This window comes from Silene latifolia, chromosome X, assembly GCF_048544455.1.
Source record: "Silene latifolia isolate original U9 population chromosome X, ASM4854445v1, whole genome shotgun sequence".
NCBI lineage: Eukaryota > Viridiplantae > Streptophyta > Magnoliopsida > Caryophyllales > Caryophyllaceae > Silene > Silene latifolia.
The window spans coordinates 282128505-282149986 of NC_133537.1; the positions used below are offsets into that span (position 1 = coordinate 282128505).

Here is a 21482-nt window from a genome sequence, read left to right on the forward strand (position 1 = left end):
CAAGCACTAACAAGTAACACCCTCTAATTGGTTCAGTCAAATAAATACATAGAATCCTAATTGAAAAAAAAAATAGCAAATCAATTCAATCTAAAAGAACATTTTGTGTAATTTGATTAGGAAAATCGAATATTCGCGTGTTTGATATACTAACTAAGATGAATAATTGAAGTATTTTGGAAAAAAATTGATTAGATTTTGAGATGTAATGGAAATGGATGATAAATTTTTCTTTTTTTAGAGGAAGGGTAGTTCATGGAAAATTTATGGCAAAATGTATGTAAAAGAGTAAATCTCGTATGTGAAAAAGTAATTCCGATCCAAAATTGTTTCTATACTGGGTACCAATTACTAGACCTGGCAAAACGGGTCACTCGGGTCGGGGTCGGGTCGGGTCAGTTTGGGTCGGGTCATTTCGGGTTTGTCACATATTTCGGGTCGGGTTGGGTCGGGTCGGGTCACTTTCGGGTTCGGGTCAATTTCGGATGACCTGTTGTCGGGTCATTTCGGGTCGGGTTATTTTCGGGTATGGGTCATTTTGAGACGGGTTGCTTTTGAGTTAATGGCTAAGCACTTAAGTTAGTATTATTTTGATTAAGAAATACTATTTTGCAAATTTAACTATTTATTAGGGACTATTGTAACTAATGAAACTTTATTTTGACATATATAATATTAATATGACTTAGTACTAATCGCTTCGGGTCATTTTGGGTCACTTCAAGTCATTAGGGACCGGGTCAATTATGAGTCGGGTCTTTTCAGGTTGGGTCACCTCGGGTCGGGTCAACATTGGGTCAGACAATGTTCGGGTCGGATCTGGGTCGGGTCGGGTCAATTCGGGTTTCGGGTCGTATTCGGGTTAAGCAAGTTCAGGTCATTTTCGGGTCTCGGATCAGCCTTTTCGGGTCGGGTCATTCGGGTCTAACCCATTTTGCCAGGTCTACCAATTACCATGAAACCTTGAATGTATTTAGAGTCAAAATCAGTATTTATTTCTTAAAAAGAAATCACACTACCGAAGCCTTTAGCAAACCAGGCTAAATAACAAATATTGTCCTAGTAGACATAATGCACAATACAAGCTTACAAAAAGCACGGCCAGAATTCAAAAGAATAAATTGTACAAATGGTTTTTCATGAGCTACAAGTTGATCAGCAGCCTCAGGTTTCATAGATAGTCGACAAGATCATGGCTTCCCAAATCCCAGATAATTACCTTCCCATCAAGTCCTAGGATGCAATACACATTCACTAAATCGGCTGTGGTGTAAAACTCTTGCATTTACGTCAGAAATTGAAAGAAGATAAATAATCGAACCTGAAGTGCTGAAACGTGTTGTTTTTGAATCGGTTCCCTTCTTCAATGGTACAATGCGACTGAAAATAAGATGACTCACAGAATTATAGATTATAATTAACAGCTAAGCTTGCAATAAGCCACTAACATGAAACATCATACCGAGCCGTGACTAAAAGATGTATGGAAAAAAAAAAAGTATTCTGTGTCCTTTTAACTAGTTTATGTGTTTCAAAATAGTAGGTCATATCCGATAGTTGAATAGTTCGCTACACTTTTTTAGGTATGTTTCCTGTGGTGGAGAGTAACACGGGATTTGTGTAACCCACTAGCACGTACTTACATATTAAAAATAATTCAAAACAGAGGAGAAAGGGAATGAGAAAAAGGAGAGTCAAATATAAGCTAAAATGGTAAAAAGTAGAATAAACATAAACAAAATGAAGAGGTCGGAGTGTCGGACAAAGAGAAAGAGAAGCACCAAGATAAGGAAAGAGCAAAAAAATAAAAAAAAATAAAAAAAAAAGCAAATGAAGAGTATGAAGAAACTGTACAAACTCAAAAATTCATTTGCTAAAAAATGAAAGGAAAGTTGTGGGCAAGACCGATCATACGTTATGCAGTTTTCATGAGAACGATCACTTGTATCATGAACTGTGTCATTGGCATTGCTATACTTTGACTGACCATATAGTTTTCCAAAAGCTCCAGATAGCTGCAACATTAAATATCCTTGCATCAGTGTAAGAATCTAAAACAACCCTAATGTGCAATAGAAGATGGCTACTACTGTAAAATTCTTTCCAATCGGAATCAAAGAATCACGTTACGAACTGATCAACATGCACCAAACAAAGAATATCAAGAGGTTCCAGGCTAATTTATTCGGCTAGATACCATCTACCAGTTATTTGTTCACGATGTCTAGTAATTTAACTGCAAAGTTGCATGATAACAGTTTATCCAATCCAATTCCCACCCCCAGTCCAAGACATTAGAACATGAAACAAGAGGGAAACACCACTAAAATGAGTATCTTAGGTAACAACAACTACACATAACGTACCTGTGACCCATATCGTGCGTTTGTTGGAGCCGTTTGCCTTTCACCCAAAAATCTAATAAAGCTCCTGCAACATCCAAGATATAAAAAGATTCCAAATCCATTTTTCCAAATGAAAAGAAGAAAAAAAATCCCAAGGCTGTATTACAATAAAAGCAATAGCACAAAATTACCACGGCGGTCTAATTAAAACTAGAAGAAATTACACGCTATAGTTCACCGGACCACCTGTCCATCACCAATGAACTCCCTTTACTTTCCATTTCGGGTGGTCCATAGTCGATTAATAAACTCGTTACCAACCTTTTTTGTACAATAATTATGGTCATTATGGTTTCTGACTTTCTCACCCACATCTTTCACAAACTTTCATTTTCATCCGCATTTTTTTATGCTCATTAATTTATGAGCGAATCAAAATAGGATTTTTTGTTGCAAAAATGACGTACAATAGATTTACCTACAAGAGACTCAATGAATTTTGAGGTCAACTAAAGATAAGACTAGAGCTCCGCCTATCATTCCCACTATCAAAGAATAATAACCACACGTTATCCAAATAGAACAATATCAAAAATCTTAAGTTAGTATTACTTACCACGATCCACTTTCATCTGCTGCAAAAACCATTGGATTGTAATCAAATCCCACACCTATAACCATTTTCTCTGACACGAATAGGATCTGCATGATCAACAGATGAAAGATCAGCTACGCCAATTAATAAAGATGAACTTAAATAGCAATCATTTGTAAGTGAAGATATTGAGAGAGGATGCTGACCCACATCACAGAGGGGCAAATCACGGAATGCGACAGTTTGTGCCAAAGGTGAGGGGCCCACATCATCAACAAAATATATCATCGAGTTATGACCTTTAAAGTCACAAACAAAATTAATGATTATGAAACTCCATGCAATTAAGGGATTTGATGCATACAAAATATAACAATAGAGTGCGCAAGGGTCAGCTAGAAGCAATAAAGTAATCAGATATAGAAAGAATTTCTGACCTACATAGGCTAATGTATTGCCAGTGGGAGACCACTTTACACCAAACGCCCACGAATAAGAGAGATCAAGCTGAATTATTTGCTGTATTAAGTGGATACAGATAAACAAGTCAGGAAATTATATAATTCAAGCGTCCATATAGGTAGGTACCGCATTCCCAGAAAAGAACAAGAGAAAGCAGATGCAATATGGAAGGAACATCGGGGGAAGGGGGGATGTAACTGTATATGATCAACCAACATTTATGAGTAATAATGTGTATAATATTCCCAATAACTACTGTCGAAAGATCATCCAGACCGACTCCAAAAGGACATCCCCACTCTCCTCGCCAACTTGTAAGAGATGTATCCATAAAGATCAACACAATACCAAAAAAGGTAAAATGCATCTCAAAATAGCAAGGAACGTAAAATGCAATTTATGGAACTCTCCTTGGTAAATAATGAGTACGCCATCAAATTGTAGTATTTGATATCTTGGACCATATCAGTAATTTGTCCACGAAACAATAAACATTCACGATACATCATGGCCTGGCAATGCATTACTTGGAGGAACTCCGAACTTCACAACTATACTTAAATGTAAGTTTCCTACTTAATCACCAGCTGATGACTGGCACAATTGTTTAAATTGTTGCAAACACACGTGCACGCGCACCCACACACACCATCCAAAAAAGAAGAAAATAGTTAATAAAAAATGCAACCTCATTTCCAAAAGTATAAAAAAAATATCTTTATTCAGGATGACTTGCATCTCAATGAAACAATCAGGTAAACTGTCTACAGACAAGAAATAACCATTAACCACTACCTGCAAGGGCTAGGCTGCCAAACAGAATCGCACCCGGGAAAAACGTTTTACTTAGAAATGGCAACTTAACAAATAAGCTACCAAACAGAAAATTCAAACAGAGACACTTTTTGGGATAGAAGATCCATTAAGCACAGTAAAATGACAAACCTCGCCAAACTTTGTCTCAGATGAAGAGCTTGCCTCAGAGACCCTGACCATGTTTCAATAACAAACAGTAGTTATGTAGAGATGGACTTTAAAAGTCAGCAAGCTCTTGTGTAGTCATACCTTGTATCAACACCCTTAATAAAAGTAGAAAAAACTCGGCATTTTCCATCTGTTGATGTCGTTGCCAAAAGAATCTACAAAGAATAAATAGAACACGCTAAAAGAAAAAAGAAAAAACCATTTGCTTAAAGACAATAAACAAAAATAATGATAAATAATAGTTCCTCCATCCCTTTGTTATTCCTAGTTACTAGGGATTGTATGGGCAGTTCATTTTTCTATCTACTAGGCATAGAAAGAGGCCAATTATTTTTAAAAAACACGAGAGACCCAGAAATTTTGAGAGCATCCTGATATCCACGAAGCTCTTGGCTTCTTTGGCGGTGAGAGAGAATAATTGGGTATCTTATTATAGAAAATAAAATCTGATTTTAAGATTAAATACTCCCACTAATTAATAATTAGTTTGACGTTTTAGTTATTTTTTTTCAGGTATTGTAAGAGTTTAAAGCATCCAATGAGTAAGCAGTCACTCCACATCGTGATTATGAAATTCGTAAAAACAATGTAAATCTCAAGAGCATGAGAACTTTCCTGAAACGACTTTGTCAATTATGAGAAAAAGAATAGTAAACATAAGAATGAATAGAAGTAGATACCATTCAGTGACCACAAAAGTTATCAAAGGCAAGGGATGCAAGGGGGCAGTTCAGTTGATGGGAAGGTGGTGGAAAGTGGTGGTCAAAGGGCGAAGCCAAATGTTATAGGTGGTTAGAGGGTGGTAGAGGTGGTGTTTTGAGGAGAGAATTGAAATAAGATCGGTAGGAATAGCCGTTTTTTATGCTGACATGACATCATTAAAGTTGTCTAATAGGTTGAGAAGGAATTACCCTGGGACTACTCTCTCCTAGACAGAGTAACATATTAGAGGTCAATCAGAGATGTTTAAACACAGTAATTATGTAGTACCCCTGGCTGGAACACACTCAAAATTTTTAACAATGTGCAAGTGGGACTCGGGAATAGCATAAAGGCCAAAAAAGACTATCAAACATGAAAAGGCCTTACGTTGTTGGGATGCCAGGCAACACTTGTCACAGAAGAATTGTGTTTCTTTCTTATAAGTTTACTGACCCACCTGCAACAGCACAAACGGACGAGATTATTACCGGTCTAACTAGTTAACAACCATTTATAAAACTCCGTATTGGATCAGTGAGAACAAGATTATTACTGGTCTAACTAGTTAACAACCAGCCTAATCGTTAAAGTTAATATTTTTCTCTTTTTTTTTTATAGATTGTCCCTCGATGCACAGTACATGTATTTGAAATCATAGATCAGGGAACCAATACAATGCAACTGACTTGTCACAACTATTATAATACCCGCGTCACAACATAGTCAACCTAAGTATCAATTACTCCCTCCAATCATTTAGGTTGCTACATATCCACTGTCCAATATTTAAGAAAGAACAAAGATACAAGAGTATAAATGGCAACAAACAATTTGCTTTACTATTTTGCAAGTGGATGAGTCAAATAGATGTATTTATCCCCCCAAGCGGTGGAACCCAGTTAGTTTACATTAGGGCGTAAGGGTGTTCGGGTTTCTTAAGGAATTTTTTTTCCACATAACAAAATAAAAATCAAAATGAATGGACGAAAAGGAATATGTAGCAAACCCAAATAAATGGAGGGAGTACTAAATCTAACCACATATCTGGAGAGAGGTCATACACAGAAAATAAAATGTATGCTGCCATATAAATGGGAGAGGAAAAAAAAAGGCTGATATACTTGGATGCTTATGGACACCTGGGGATTTGGGCGGGCGAGGGAGGCACGTCGCACACCATTTTTCAAGAAATGTAAATATATAGCAATCAGTCGTGACATGTAACATAAAAGCTTCCTTGCTCTAGTGGTTAAACTATTGTTCAGTGAACCTACGCACTCACGTTCGACTCCCGTGAAAGCAGAGAATGTTTTAATTTTTTGCTATATCTTTTCACTCAGATGCTAAAGTTAAATAAAATATGATCAATAGATTCGAACCTTTGGCAACTCCGAAATATGTTGAACTTATCACTAAACTACTATATATTTATTTACCACACGTAATTTTTATTATTAATGTGATTATACGTTCAAAACAATTTTTCTTGGTGCACTAAATATTCAAAACAATGTGTGATAGCAAAATACAATATGAAAACATTTTATCCTCAAAATAGTAGTGTTATTTTAGAACCGATGGACAGTTAAGTTCTAGGTTAGAACAAAGTAATTTTTTTAATTGCATACAATTTTATTTTTAGGGGGAAAAAAATCGATTTCAACATGAAAGTCAACTATTGGGGGAAAAATGTGCCCCCGACGGTGAGATCCTGCATCCATCACTACTTATGGATCAACCATTCAAACAAGATAGATTGCTTACCAGTTATTGTCTTGCTCGTAGTAGCATATACACACTGTTTTTGCACCACTTCCAACAGCAAACTTGTTTTCTGACATATGGAAGTGGAAATGTGTTAGGGTCTGGTATCCAATTTCCGTAGAGCCCCAAAAGGTGGGGGTGGGAGAAGGGGTTGTTAGAATTCCAATTTAGTCATCAAACTAATGTTTCTTGCAGATATGCACGCTCAATTATGCATTAGAAGGACGGGGTAGACAACCATATGCAAAGTAGCAATTAAACAATAGTGTTGCCCACTCAAAACGCTTCAGAGACCTTGATTGATGCACAGAAATAACTTAAGTTGAGGATGGTATATTTAATGGAAGAATCACCAAGTCATTCCCCTGACACGCATATTTATGCCATCTGTCAAAGAAACAACTGATGCGCGGCGAATCCCCCGGCCCTCAATGCATGTAGCCACTAACTTGGACTGCACAATCACACATTATTTGTAACAACCCTTTTTTATCACACGAGCTACTATTTAATCACTTATCGTTAGTAAAGGGCCCACTGCATACTGAATTGATCGAAGTTATTACTTATTACAGAAGGTTCTCCAGAACTAATGCTCAGGGCGTAATTACAGCTTCTCAGTGTAAGCGCATTGAACAACCTTTTTCACCACATGGGTCATTGTTAGCCACAGTAACAAGTGAAGGAAATAATGTATCATGTATTGATTGGAGATATTTGATTAGGTTCTCTATAACTGATGCTCCCATTCTAATTTATAGCTTCCTAGTGTTAGCATATTAGGAGGAAGTACACAATAAAGCATTGTGTGACTCTTAAGGGTCATAGTTTCCAGAGATCTCATGTGCAAGAAAGGGTTAGTATAGCATTAACTACTAAAAGACCAAGCTCAGCTTTGTGAAGACTGAAGCTTAAGCACATGTTCAAAAATGCCATGTAGACTTTTTTTTTTTACGAGAAATATTCCATGTAGAGGAAGAAAGAAGGACATCTATTAACTGTGAGTTGGCATGACATGAGTAACCAAGCATTACCATTTAAAATTTACTAGCATACCTGTTGGACTCCATTGCACACATAGAGCAGCACGATTTAGTCGTAGAATAACAAGAGTTGGCACCCACTCTCCTGCTTCTTGGTTCCAAACATACCTGAAAAATCAGTGATTTAATAGAAATAATTCCATCAAACTAAGAATTCTAATAACTGTTCGACCATGGACATATAACTCCAGATCAAGTCACTCACGAATTTCGATCATGCGACACAGTCACGATTTTGTTTGTTTTCGAACTCCAATCTATGCCACATACAACTTGATCATGCTGTTGCCGGAGAAAACATGAAAGAACACAGTCATATGAGCTTCCACGTGTAAGAAAACGAAAAATGTAAGCAATCTAGAGAAAATGATCCTGTTTGTGTTTTCTAAAAATAGAAATTTAAGTACTTGTATGCAAGGTAATGTCCAGGATTTCATCATATAAGTTTTCAGTTTCTTCTTTTTCACTTTTTCATTTTTAGGAAAATATTTCTTTTGATTATAACAACAGCCTCCCTTCATCAATGTAGTTATTATAACTTGAATTTAAGAATAGCAATTCATCCTACCTTCATGAGAATATGTACCCTATCCCACTTTCCCTCTGATAATTGATAAATATGAACTTCTTCGGTGTTGGGGCATAAAGCCAGCACTGCAAGGACAGATATATGGCTTAGAGAATTGAACTCCATGACAGAATTAAGAAAGGCTACAGCAACAGAAACCAGAATAAAGCTTATAATATTGTATTTCACGTATATTGCCATGAAAAAGTAAACAAAGCGCATGTTTTAACAGAGAGAATTTAGTACGCTCCCTCCATCTTAGAGTTTTGCCAGTTTCCTTTTATGGCAATTTCACAGTGTGTTCCAATTCTTTCCATATTGGTTTTTTTTAGGAAATTAACTTGCCCTGATGACAATCGCAAAATTAAATAAATGTCATTTCTAAATACTTTGTACTCCCTCCTATTCATTGGAAAAGCACCATTTCAATTTGGACCAAATATTAAGGCAAGTGGGTGAAATAGAGGTAGTTTACTAAAATATCCCTCTAACTAACCCCATCAAACACAAGTTCACGTGAATCACAAGCACAACCCCTTAGTTATCACCCACCCAGCAAGGCAGCAACATACCTTACCACCACTTCTGACCTACCACAGCGCACCTCTGTCACTGACAACCCCCCCCCCCCCCCAGGCGGCTGGCATCACCCCCCTCTTCCTCCACCGTAAAACCCATCCATTTTTCTCTCACAACCTCGACTCCACTGCCCCACCACCACCAAACTAAGAAGACCCCAGCACAGTGGAAATGAGTTGGGGGATGGTAGACGTTATCCGGTGAGGGTGGGTGGTAGACATGGTGGTCAGCCCAGTGGTAGTCATGGTGAACTAGTAGGGGGTTGACATGGTGGAGCTGGGGTTTGAGGTAAGGCATAGGAGGAGGAAAACATAAGGATGGTTAGATGGGTAAGTAATAAGGGGAGGGTATTTGTGTCTTTTGCTTGGTTGAAATTTGCCATTTAAGGAAAAGGTGCATTTCAAGTGAATGGGATGAAACTGGAAAGTAGTGTTGTCCAGAATGGAAGGGAGTATAACTTAAGCAGGGCAGGATTTGGGCCTGTTCAGTGTGTGCGGCAGCACAGGGTCCAGCTTTTGGAAGGCCAGCATGAATAACATACATGCAAAAGTAAGGCACGACGCATGCTATGCGACTTTACCTCAGTGATTTCATAGCCTTGAGACAATCATTATGCAGGCTAGTTTTGCAGCTGTTCAACACCTTTTACCTTGTAGAAGTTTCTTATTTTAACATTCTCATGGCTTGCTTCAAGATCCAATATCTTTGGCACTTTTGTAAGAAAAATACTGTCCTATAACTTCATTTTCTTTTCTCAATAGTATAACATACCATGGTTTCTGATTTTATATGTTGGTGTCTAGTAAGAATTATAAGCATTGTATTTTTCGAGTAATTCAAAACTACCTTGATTTAAGTTAATGGCAAAAAGACAAAGGGTGTGTGAAGTACTCGTAATATTTAGGGCCCCGTTTATAATTTTAAACAGGGCCCCCAAAATCTCAGGAATGGCCTTGGACTCAAGATCTCATGACTAGCCATAGTAATCACTAATCTCACCACTTAATAATTAACCCACCCAGTTATACACCCTCGCTCTCTCTTCCAATAATAAACCACCTTCAGTCTCTTCTCCATGCAACTTGCCCACCCCACCTCCCAGACCAAATGACCAACTGGCCTGGGCACCTGGCTCACCACCCCGAAGTCCCAAACACCCTTTTATGAGTTCAACAGGACCACGGGAATGGGTGTCAACAATGTCATGATTGGTATTCTCATATCACTCAGTGCCACTGTCTATAATAGTGTCACCAGCACACGCTCAGAAAGGGTGTCAATAGTTTGATAAACGAGTTGGCCAGCCTGAAGAGAAAGACGATCGATCTGTCTAAGGAGTGGATTGGTTAGGGGTGGGGGATTAATAATATGTCTATTCTTTGTTCGTACATTCATATAATATGTCTACTTTAACTGATGTGAGCAAAAGAAATGAGAGGAAAAATGGAAGGAGACCAAAAACAACCCCCACCATCCCCAACATTCTTATTGGTTTCATATCTCATATTCCATATTGTAATTTTCGTCTTCTTTAAAAGTGATCAGGAAACTGTAGGCGTAAGACATTCCAAGAACTTATAATGAACGATACATCAGAACTATAAGAACTGATCTTTCACCGAAAAATCATTGACTAACATAAACATGGGGACTCTTAGCCTCAAACGTTCAGCAATCAAAATTACAAAAGGATTATATTGACTTAAATACCCCACTTCTGGAAACACTACTTTCCCCCAAACATGTCTGATGGGTGAAGCCAGTATAATATGAAAAAATTGTTTCCATCCAAAACTAGTAGTGTACACTTCAAGAGTAACTTCACCCATTCACTCTTTCCTAAGTACCCATAGAAATATTTGCGACAGCTGACAAACCAACAGCTCCCTTATGATAGCATTTCCTAGTACCTCAAAGGTTTCCCGACTATGGCAAGATAAGGTGGCCGAGTGTATGCTTTATTACCCTTGTGTCGCAAAGACAGGGACAACGAACGAACTACAATGAAGAAAATTGTGCTAAGATTCCATTAACCGACTATTACTTCACGATATAAGAGGTGCATCCATTTCTATACTCTTATGAGCCTTGCTTTTCCCTATCCCATTGCAACAAGGCTTGATAAACAGGTGGCATTTCTTTTTATTATGAAGTAGCAGTCATCCGATGCAGTTCTCAACCCAACTTTTATTTAGAGTCATCTAGAAACAAGCTCTTTGTGGTAGCAGCACAGGGTTAAGGTCGTGTGCATCCAACGCCCTAAAACCCCCAAAACCCCCATCACAATTTGCGGGAGCTATTGAAGCACCGAGGCGGTCTAAGACCAATGAAGGGCAAGTGCAATAGGATGTCTACCAAATAGAAGTGCAGACTACGAAGCTACCCAATTGGCAATTCCCAGAGAGCAAAAAATACCCCATTTCAAAAAGTAACAAAAGATTATGAGCTCTAGTATATACGCATTACGACAAATCACAAGTATTAAACATAAACTCAAGATGGGCACTTTGGAAAAATGAATATACATCCGGGAAACAAGTAAACATTCCCAGAAAACAAGGATCAACAATCGAATGAATCGCACAAATATACAGCTTATCATAATTGAAATTCAAAAAAGAGAAACATACTAGAATGGTCAGCATTCCAAGCATGGCAAGTGATGCATTGAGCAAACTTATGAGCGGAAACTGCACTCATTTTCGCTTAATAAGTTTACAAAAGGGGATCTGTGTTCTGAGGAATTATATTATCAGGATGAATGATAGATTAGGGTTTTAAATTGGGATCTAATCACTAATTTGATTTGATTGGGATTGGATTAAATTGTCTTCAAAGGCAAGACTGAGGAGAGAGAATGATGGAGATGGTGGACTCAGACTTGGCTCCCGGGAAATCACTTTACGGAGCAGGGTAGTGCGGAGTACTTTTTAAGTTTCGGTTGCTTAATTTCGGCTCTCATTTAGACCATTTTAGTTGAGCTCAGTTTTATTCAGCTCACTTTATTTCAACTCTTCTTATCCTATTTAGCCGACTCAAGCTAATTCAATTCAATTCAATTCAGCGTCATTCAAAAAAAAAAAAAAAAAAAAAAAAAAAAAAAACAGGGTCTTAGTGTCCTACACATGCGTGGGTGAATGCGTCTCTATTCAAATTTTAAATTGTAGTTTTATTTAAGGGATATTCTATATAGTACCCCTTATTTCTACAATTTTTATATGGTACCCCTACACTTTTCGAAACACACATACTACCCCTAAGTCTCTAACTTTAATCATTAATCATGTCCGTAACCCTAAACTTTTATTCTGTTACTTAATTTCATCAACATTTGTGTAATTGGCCTATTAAGTAATGCTTTTGGCCTATTAAATGATGCTTTAAACTACCATTAGTCCCTCTTTTCATCAATGACATCAACCACCTAACCTCTTCTTCATCACACATTCACACCACTACTCTTGATGTAGCACGACCAACATATTTGTCACTACCACCAACTTTCGCCTAGTCTTCATCTCAGCATCAACATTTTGTCTCGCCCACATCCTAACACCACCCTCTCCAAAACCATTCTTTTACTTTCCATTCTCGACACTACTTCCCTAGCTAATAACCAATAACTATGAAAGAAGGTGGATGGTTGATAGAAGTGGGCAAAGGAACGATGAAGTTTTAGTAAGGGGGAGTTAGGGAGATTACGGGTGGGATTAATAATGTTTGACGTGAGATGGTGTGACTATAATGTTAAGTTTAGTTTTAAGCTAGTATTATTAGAGGTAAATTATGTGATTAAATCAAAATAAAGAGCCATGTCGTTAATTAATGGAATAAATTGACGGAATAAAACTTTAGGGTTATGAAGCTGATTAATGAATAAAGTTAGGGGTACCATATATGTTTCTAAAAATGACAGGGTACCATATAAAAATCGCAAAAATATAGGGATACTATTTAGAAAATCCCTTCATTTAATTTTTAGTGAGACGATTTTGCATATGAGGCCATATTCTGTTCGGTTAAAGTTGATCTCAAACTTTCAAATGAATTAATTTGAATTAAATTGAATTGGATGGAGTCACGGAAATCAAAAGAGCATGCCACGTTAAGTAAAGTTGTTTATAAGGACAACCATCATACTTTGATAATTAATGTTCATTACTAACTGCATATATATGTACATAATCTATACAATCTAACTAAAAGGCTAACTAAAATAATGTGACATGGAAATTTAAATGTGATATGGCAACTTTAAATATGACATGGCGAATTAATGTGACATGAATTATCAATTTATTATTACATGACATTGATTAAATTCACTTATCTATAAATCTATAAATAAAATAAAAATTCAAGGCAAAAGTATCTCATTTCACCATTTACTTTTAAGAGAAGTCTACCAAGCCACATAATTATTTCCTATTTAAAAGGAAAAAAAGAAAAAATAATGAAACATTAAATGCAAATATCATAACAAACAATAAATTTTGGTCTTTTCAATTTCTAAATAAATTAAACAACAATTAAAAAGCAAAATTCATACTAAATTTTAATTTTGATGTTTATTGTTATTAGAATATTTTAAGCAACAAATAAATATCACATAATTCTAATTTTACGCTCTTTATAAAATAATACCCCCTCCATACCAATCCAAAGGTAACATGGTAAAAATTGGGGAAACCAAGAAAAGAGGGTAAAAGTGGGGGCAAAAGAGGAAAGCAGGTTGAAAATGCTAAAATATACACAAGGACAATTAACATTAAGTAGAAAGTTAATCAATCCCATAAACAAACTACCCACTTGCATAAACACTACACCAACAGCCTAAGTGTGTGGGAATTTTTGCCCAAAATTTTGATTTTGGCGCCATTCCTTTTTAAACATACCACACTACACTATTACATCACATATTACAACACATATCACACCTTTAATCTAAGATTACACCTATACATTAGGGCAAAACTACACAATAACCAGCATCTCTATTTTTACTCCCTATCTTCATCATCTTTTTGACCACCAAAAACCATCATCCTTTTTATTTAACCTGAAAAAAACCAACAAAACAGTCAGTAGAACAAAACAACATTAGTAATGGGAAAAACCAACTTAACAATTGATGAAAAGGATGAAATAGCTCATTTTTTGTTGTCTAACTCAGCCAAAGGTGTCCCTTTTAAGGGAAAAATTTCTGAAGCGGCAGCTAAATGGTCCGTCACTCGGAAGACGGTTTGGTTATGGTGGAGTAGAGCGAAAGAGAAGATCTTAGCAGAGAAAGCAATCCACTTACCATCACATCGGTTGGGCAACACAAATAAACCAAAAGTGCCTATCAATATTGAGATGATAAAGAGCTTGTCATTCAAGAACCGTTCTTCAATTCATAAAATAACAAAAAAATTGAAAGTTGGACATGGTACGGTCCAACGTTGGGTCGAAAAAGGTGAATTAAAAAGACATAGCAACCCAATACACCCAGCCTTGACAGATTCAAACAAAATGCAAAGGCTTTTATTTTCACTTGCCTCAATTTATGTAGACATTGGTCAAAATCTCATCAAATTCAAAGATATGTCATGTTAAATTCACATTGACGATAAGTGGTTTTACCTAACAACAACGACGAATACTTACTATATTGTTCCAGGTGAAGAGGAACCATATCGTTGATACTAATCAAAGAGGTACATAACCAAAATCATGTTCATGTGTGCTGTGGCCAGGCCAGTTTATGGAGAAAATGGTGACCTTCTTATTGACGGGAAAATAGGAGTATGGCCTTTCATTGAACATGTGCCAGCAGCAAGGAAATCTAAACATTGGGAGGTAGGCACAATAGTGACAAAAGCAGTTGAATCCATTATAAGACAAGTTACAAAAGATTGCATCATTCAGAAAATAATTCCAGCAATCAAGGCAAAGTGGCTTGCTAATGCAAGTAAGACCATATTCATTCAACAAGATAATGCAAGACCAGATATTTCTGACCTTGACCCAGATTTTAGGACTGCTGTCACCTCAGATGGTTTTGATATTCACCTAGTTTTTCAACCACCTAATAGTCGTGATTTGAACATAAATGATTTAGAATTTTTTAGGTCTTTACAAACACTTCAGAATGATGAAGTTGCCTCTACAGTCTACAGTTGATGAATTAGTGAATAATGTTATGACAGCTTTTATAGATCATGAATCAATGAAGCTGAACTTCAATTATCTTACTCTACAATCAGTCATGGTGGAAATCATGAAATGTAGGGGACACAATGACTTCAAGATTCCTCATATGAGCAAGGAGTCACTATTGAGACAGGGAATACTTCTAACAAATCTCACAATTGATGCACAATTAGTGAGGGAATGTTTAGAATATTTGGATGCAAATGGGAATGGCAGTGCTCCGAACGAGCTAAGAGAGGGAGTAACTCAATTATTTACGGTACATGAAAATCATCCAGGGGAAGGGGAGATGCTTCAGATGATTGAAGCAACAGAAGTGGATGATGTATGGGATCTGTTTTGGTTTGATGTTTAGGTAGGAAACATTATCAGAACAATAGTTAGATTGTTCTGCATGTTAACTACCTAAACATCTTAGTCAATGATTAGTGGGTTTAATTTTGGGTTAATGAAATCATATGTAAGCAATAGTGGGTTTAATTTTGGGTTAATGAAATCATATGTAATCATGTGTAATGAAATCCAATAATGTTTTACTTATTCGCATGAAATGTTAAGACTTTCACTTTAGTTTAATTAATGTTCAATTGGCTACTTGCTTGGTGGTTGAATATAGTCATTCATCATTTAGAACATCATACAGACAATACCACATCATTGTTGACAGCAGTAACTTAAGCTCTCAGGGACTAAGACCCTCTCATCATTGAGCTTAAATTTGTTCATTTAATGCCTCCTAAACCAATCTAAGATTGGGGTGGCATAAAGTGAACATTTAGACATTGGGTTAAGACACTAGTTAGTCCAAGTAAGATCCTCACAGAATGTTTCATTAGGTCACAAAATAAGCTCTCAGGGAGTAAGAACCCTTTCATCATTGAGGTTACAAATGCTTCCAGTTCATGCCTCCTTAACCAATCTAAGATTGGGGTGGCATGAACTGGTCATTATATGCATCCAAAAGTAAGATTTGGGTGGCATTATATGATCAACATTTTGCCTCCTTAACCAACCTAAGTTTTGGTTCCATAACAATGATGATTTGAATATGGGGTAACACAGAATTTAATAGCATCAAATACCCTCAAAGTGTTCATCATTGGGTGACACCACAAGGACCAATAAAAAAGAGAATTTAACAGCAATATTTTGCCAGATGAATAAATTATGTTGAGACACAGAAGATGTCATGGAAAACAGAGAAGAGAAAAACATTGAGACTACTGAATTTGTGTGCAAAACAGAGTGAACACAGCAGATGTCATGAACACAGAGTGAACACAGAAGATGTCATGAACACAGCAAGACAAACACAGTTGAATTTAACACAGTGACTATTAAATTAAAACATGAACACAGCAAGACAAACACAGTGACACAACAACACAAAAATGAACACATGATTTCACAGTCGAATTTTAAGACATGTGGATTTAAGTAAGAATTCAACAGACATGATTTCACAGTTGAATTTTAAGACTTGTGGATTTAAGTAAGAATTCAACAGACAACACAACAGACATGATTTCACAGTTGAAAATTAAAACATGAGTTCACAGTTGATTTCACACAGATTTCACATGAGATCATAGATGAAAATTTCACAGATTTCACAAAACCCAACAACCTACATAACACAATTGATAACACAAGGAGATAAAAATCATACAATAAACGAACTAGAAACAATTACAGTAAGAGATTAAGAAATTAACCTCCTTTTTACCACATTTCATTTATACTTTTTCAGGCACCTAGCATAAAAATTGTTGAACTTCTTTGATTTTGGTGACAAATCAACAGAAACAACGACTTCCTCAGTGACAAAGACGGGAATATCTTCAAAACGAAAGGGGTACTGTATCAGTCAATATAGCTTTGAAGGTTTTCAAGTAATAACAATACTTACACAAGATAAAAAAACTCTAATTTTTCTACTAAAAACAATAAATAAAACAGAAAACAAGATTTAAAGGACGGGTTTTTTTACATTTACCTTTATTCTCCTCCTCTCTTTTCCTCATCTGTTCCTCCTCTCTTTTTCCTCTTCTTTTCTAAGAAATTCGCACAAAATTTGTTGAACTTCTTAGAACTTGGTGACAAATCACCAGATCTACCAGTTTTCAGGAAAATCCCCCCTCCCCCCTTTAATCAAAACATGCATCAACATCAACACTTGTACCAATTTTCTCACAATAATCAGAGACATCCTCAGTGATAGAATCAGGAACGATTGTATTTGACTCATCATATAAAGCCGATGTAGCCTCAGTATTATCGTCAACATCAGAATTTAAAAGCGATCCATAACCGGAATAAGAATCAGGGGCAACATGCCCAACACCGGGTATGAATAACAAATGCTCCAGAGAATCATGGTAAGATGGAGCTTTAATGCCTTTCTTGTTGGAACAAGATTGAGATTCAGGACAAATTTGGGGCTTATTAAATGATATAATCGCAGAATAATGAGATTCAGAATTGATGACATACAGATGCAGTATGAAGAAAGCCATAAATTAGATTAAGAGAGGGGTAGAGAAGGAGGAGAAAGAGAACGACAGATGATTAGGATGATTAGGGTTTGTGGAGAACGGAGATGATTTTAGTCAGAGAGAAGAGAGAGGGAGAAGTATCGAGAAAATGGGAGATGGTTAGGATGATTAGGGTTTTTGGAGGGAAAGGTTAATGGGTGGGTGGGTATAGTTATTGGGTTTAATTGGGTTAAATATTGGGTTGGTGTAGATGATTAATGAGTTAAGTGGGTTTAATGTTGGGTTGGTGAGTGGGCCACAAGTTGGTATTTATGTAAATATAAGGAGGAAATAAGGGTGTTATTGTCAATTTATAGTTCATTTATAGTATGTTACCTTTGGATTGGTGCGGACACTTTAGGCAAGTGTTACCTTTGGATTGGTACGAAGGGAGTAAAGAATTTGAAAATATTAAGGGAAAATAATAACATACTTAACATTAAACATTGGCCTTTTAATTTTTAAAACTAGAATAGGTTAAATGACAAATAAAAATTTACGTCGCTCTAATTTTAAACTGTTTATATGTGCAACTTCCTCTTAGGTCTTATTGCTATAAACTTGCTCAATTTTATTAAATTGGATACATATATAAATCTATAAAAGGCAAGACAAATATTTACCATCTTTAAGTTTCGTAAGATAACTACCTAAATAACTCTCATGCCAGGTGGATTTTGTAAAAAAGAAAAAAAAGTTCAAAGCAAACCTTTTACATTTCTTTTCTCCTTAATCTATATTTATGTCTATATTAAGTTTGATAATGAGAAAGAATACTCAAAAGTCATAAAACGCATCCTCAATTGGCTATAAATGTTTGATGGAAGACAACATTTGTGAGCCAAAATTCAAGCCGATATTTTTTTTACCCTCATCGCCAAGAGAATTGTATGTGTCAATAATCTTTCTTATCATTGTATAACATCAAGGTAAGTGTATTAAGGTAAGGCAACTGTATAAGGTTTAAAATTAATAATTAATTAATTTATTTTTAAGTTTCATTGGTTATGAAAGTACTCATTGTTGGTAATTTAAGTGTAATTACCAGTTCATTTTAGCGTGTTCGGGTTTGATTCGTACATGGGTAGGTTCGTTATAATATAATGTAAGTTCGGGTAGTACGGAGTGTACACTTGTATAATTATTTACGAATTTACGAAATAGTTTTCATTTAAACAACTATGACGGGGGGCTTCGGGGCAATGCCCGGGAAACTTTGACGGGTTTTAATTCCCACAATAGACATTAAATATGTCAGAATTTGTGAAAAGATACAACTCTTCACAAATACATTTCCCTGTACCTTTTTCATATCTATATAAATAGACATGGATTGAAGATGTTTGTAACATAGAAAAATAATCTTGCCTTTTGCATCATTGAACGATATAACAAACTACACATAATACTTTTGAATTACTTCTCTGAATTTTGATTTGTACCCAAAATCAGAGGGACACCGTTTTATCTCAATAGGAAATTCGGATTAACCAGGGTACAAATAAGGGCCGAATTGTTCTATTAGGAAAGCGAAAATGATTCGGTGTAATACTCCGTATTTAATAATTATATAATAATATTTTATTATACTTAGCGAGTTGGGCTTGAGACGGAATAATAATAATAATAATAATAATAATAATAATAATAATAATAATAATAATAATAATAATAATAATAATAATAATAATAATAATAATAATAATAATAATAATAATAATAATAATAATAATAATAATAATAATAATAGAGAGAGAGGGATGAGAGTGCGATAGAGAGAGAGAGAGAGAGAGGAGAGTGTTGCCGTGGTTGCCATCCTGCACCGGTCACCACTGCCCGCCACTGTTTGCCGACCATTAGACTCCACGTCGCCGACCGTGTGTGATAGTTTTTAGGGTTTTCGTTTAGGTTTCCGTTTTCGGTTGCGGTCGTGGCTGCTATTTTGTGCCGTCTTTGCTGCCGTTCCCTGATCTGGGTGGCCCACCTTAACCTTCGTCGTTTTGTTGGCCTCTTTGTGCAGTCGTCGGTGCTGTTGCGGTTGGGTTTCAGATTAGGGCATTTTGGTTTGTCTTCCTCGTATAGGGTTTTTCGTTTACTTTGTTTGGTTTCTTCTGTTTCTCGACGGCCACCCTGCTATGGCCACTTTGCCCGCCGACGCCCATTACATAGCCGACTCTATCTTCACCGGCAATTGGCAGTGGTTGCGTTGTTGTTCTACAGGGTGCTGGTTTTCGGTTTGTTTGCGGGTTTGTGCTGCTTGTGTGTTGCTGAAGTCAGCCACCTGTCCTACGTGCTGCTTTCAGCCGTCTTTTGATTTTTTGTCATTGGTTTCTTTTGGGTTGGGGTTCTGTGATCAGGCCCTTGCCATTTTTAGCGTGATCAGTCATCGGTGCGCACTTTTCAGTGTGATCAGTGCATTGTCTTCTTCCTTTGGCTTTCGGTGTGGGAGGCTGCTGCTGGTGTCTATTCGGGTCATGCCCGATATTGTTCGGTACCACTGCCCTTTCGTGGGTCTTTGTGGGTGCCAGGATGGTGGCGGTAATGGCCTCGTTAAAACCTCCATGCTCACCCACCTAAAGGATCGTCATTGTTCTGGGGCTGCTCAGGTAATCACGCGTCAGCCTCTTTTATCTTTGTCTGTTTTTCTGGAAGCTGAGTACTTTTAGGCGTATGGGTATTTGGCTTTGCGGGGTTTGCTTTAAAACTCATACCCATCATACTAGATGTCGACATGGCAGGGGGTCTATTGTGGCGGCGCCGGATTGTGGTGATGGTGTTGTCGACTTTATTCTTTATGACTTTTCCCGACCATCTGCACCCACTGTTTCTGAGGTTTTGGAGGTCCCTGTTGGTTTAAACTAATGGAATATGTGTCCTCCGACAATAATGCGATCACGACTATTGATCATGATGATCACATGTTTAAGTCTCATTATAAAGAATACAATTGGGAAGTAATATTTACTGTCAACTGATCAACATATATCGGTAATGATTGGTTGACTAGAGTTTGACATTATCGTCGTAAATGCGGTGGTGATCAGTTGATCCCCTAGGTCATACCTATAGGGCAACACTCTTAATTGATTAATTAATTGATCGTATAACGTTATGGGTCAATTAATTTATTTAAAATTGACGGACGATTTTGGAAGTAATATTTACGTATTTCATTATAATATGATTAAATGAGATACGGTCTGAGTAATCGAATTGTATCATTACTCAGATAAAATTATTGTTTAAAGAAACAATTGAATTTGAATGAATTATTATAAATACAATTTGTTGTGATTTATAATTGTTAAAATATTTTGGTACAAGTAATTATGAATTACTAAGTCGATTTTTGTATATGACGTATTTTTATTAATACGTTGATTTTTAATATGTTAAAAATACATAACAATTTTATGTGACATGTGACATGTGACATATTGACAAATTGACAAAATTAAAATGGATTTCATTTTACATATGTAAACTGAAATTAAGGGTGGAATTAGGATAATATTGTGTTTATTATATGAGTGGTAAACACAATGATTACCTACTAAACTAGCCATGCAACCCTAATGCTCATTGTGAAGAACAACTCAAGCATGCATTGGCTCCCTCTAATCCCCCCTTCCACCCGGTTTTATGAGATGAAAAACCACTTTGGTTTTTCATCTTATTTTACCTAATATACACTAAAATGTAGTTAGTGCATTA

The 21482-nt window shown here is 36.4% G+C and overlaps 2 protein-coding genes across 2 annotated transcripts; one reads left to right on the forward strand and one right to left on the reverse strand.

Moving 5' to 3' along the window:
• Positions 1–972: 972 nt before the first annotated feature.
• On the reverse strand, positions 973–11945 carry LOC141616814 (actin-related protein 2/3 complex subunit 1B-like). The gene is made up of 15 exons (XM_074433963.1): positions 11673–11945; positions 8464–8549; positions 8101–8177; positions 7909–8003; positions 6853–6922; positions 5476–5545; positions 4468–4541; positions 4348–4390; positions 3378–3459; positions 3151–3239; positions 2962–3047; positions 2367–2430; positions 1915–2015; positions 1322–1380; positions 973–1233 (listed from the first exon to the last, which is right to left on the reverse strand). The coding sequence occupies exons 1-15, from the start codon at positions 11740–11742 to the stop codon at positions 1172–1174; spliced, it is 1128 nt and encodes a 375-aa protein (XP_074290064.1). The 5' UTR covers positions 11743–11945; the 3' UTR covers positions 973–1171.
• A 2809-nt stretch (positions 11946–14754) lies between these two features.
• On the forward strand, positions 14755–15589 carry LOC141620210 (uncharacterized). Its single transcript, XM_074437140.1, has 2 exons — positions 14755–15079; positions 15153–15589. The coding sequence occupies exons 1-2, from the start codon at positions 14755–14757 to the stop codon at positions 15587–15589; spliced, it is 762 nt and encodes a 253-aa protein (XP_074293241.1).
• Positions 15590–21482: the final 5893 nt, after the last annotated feature.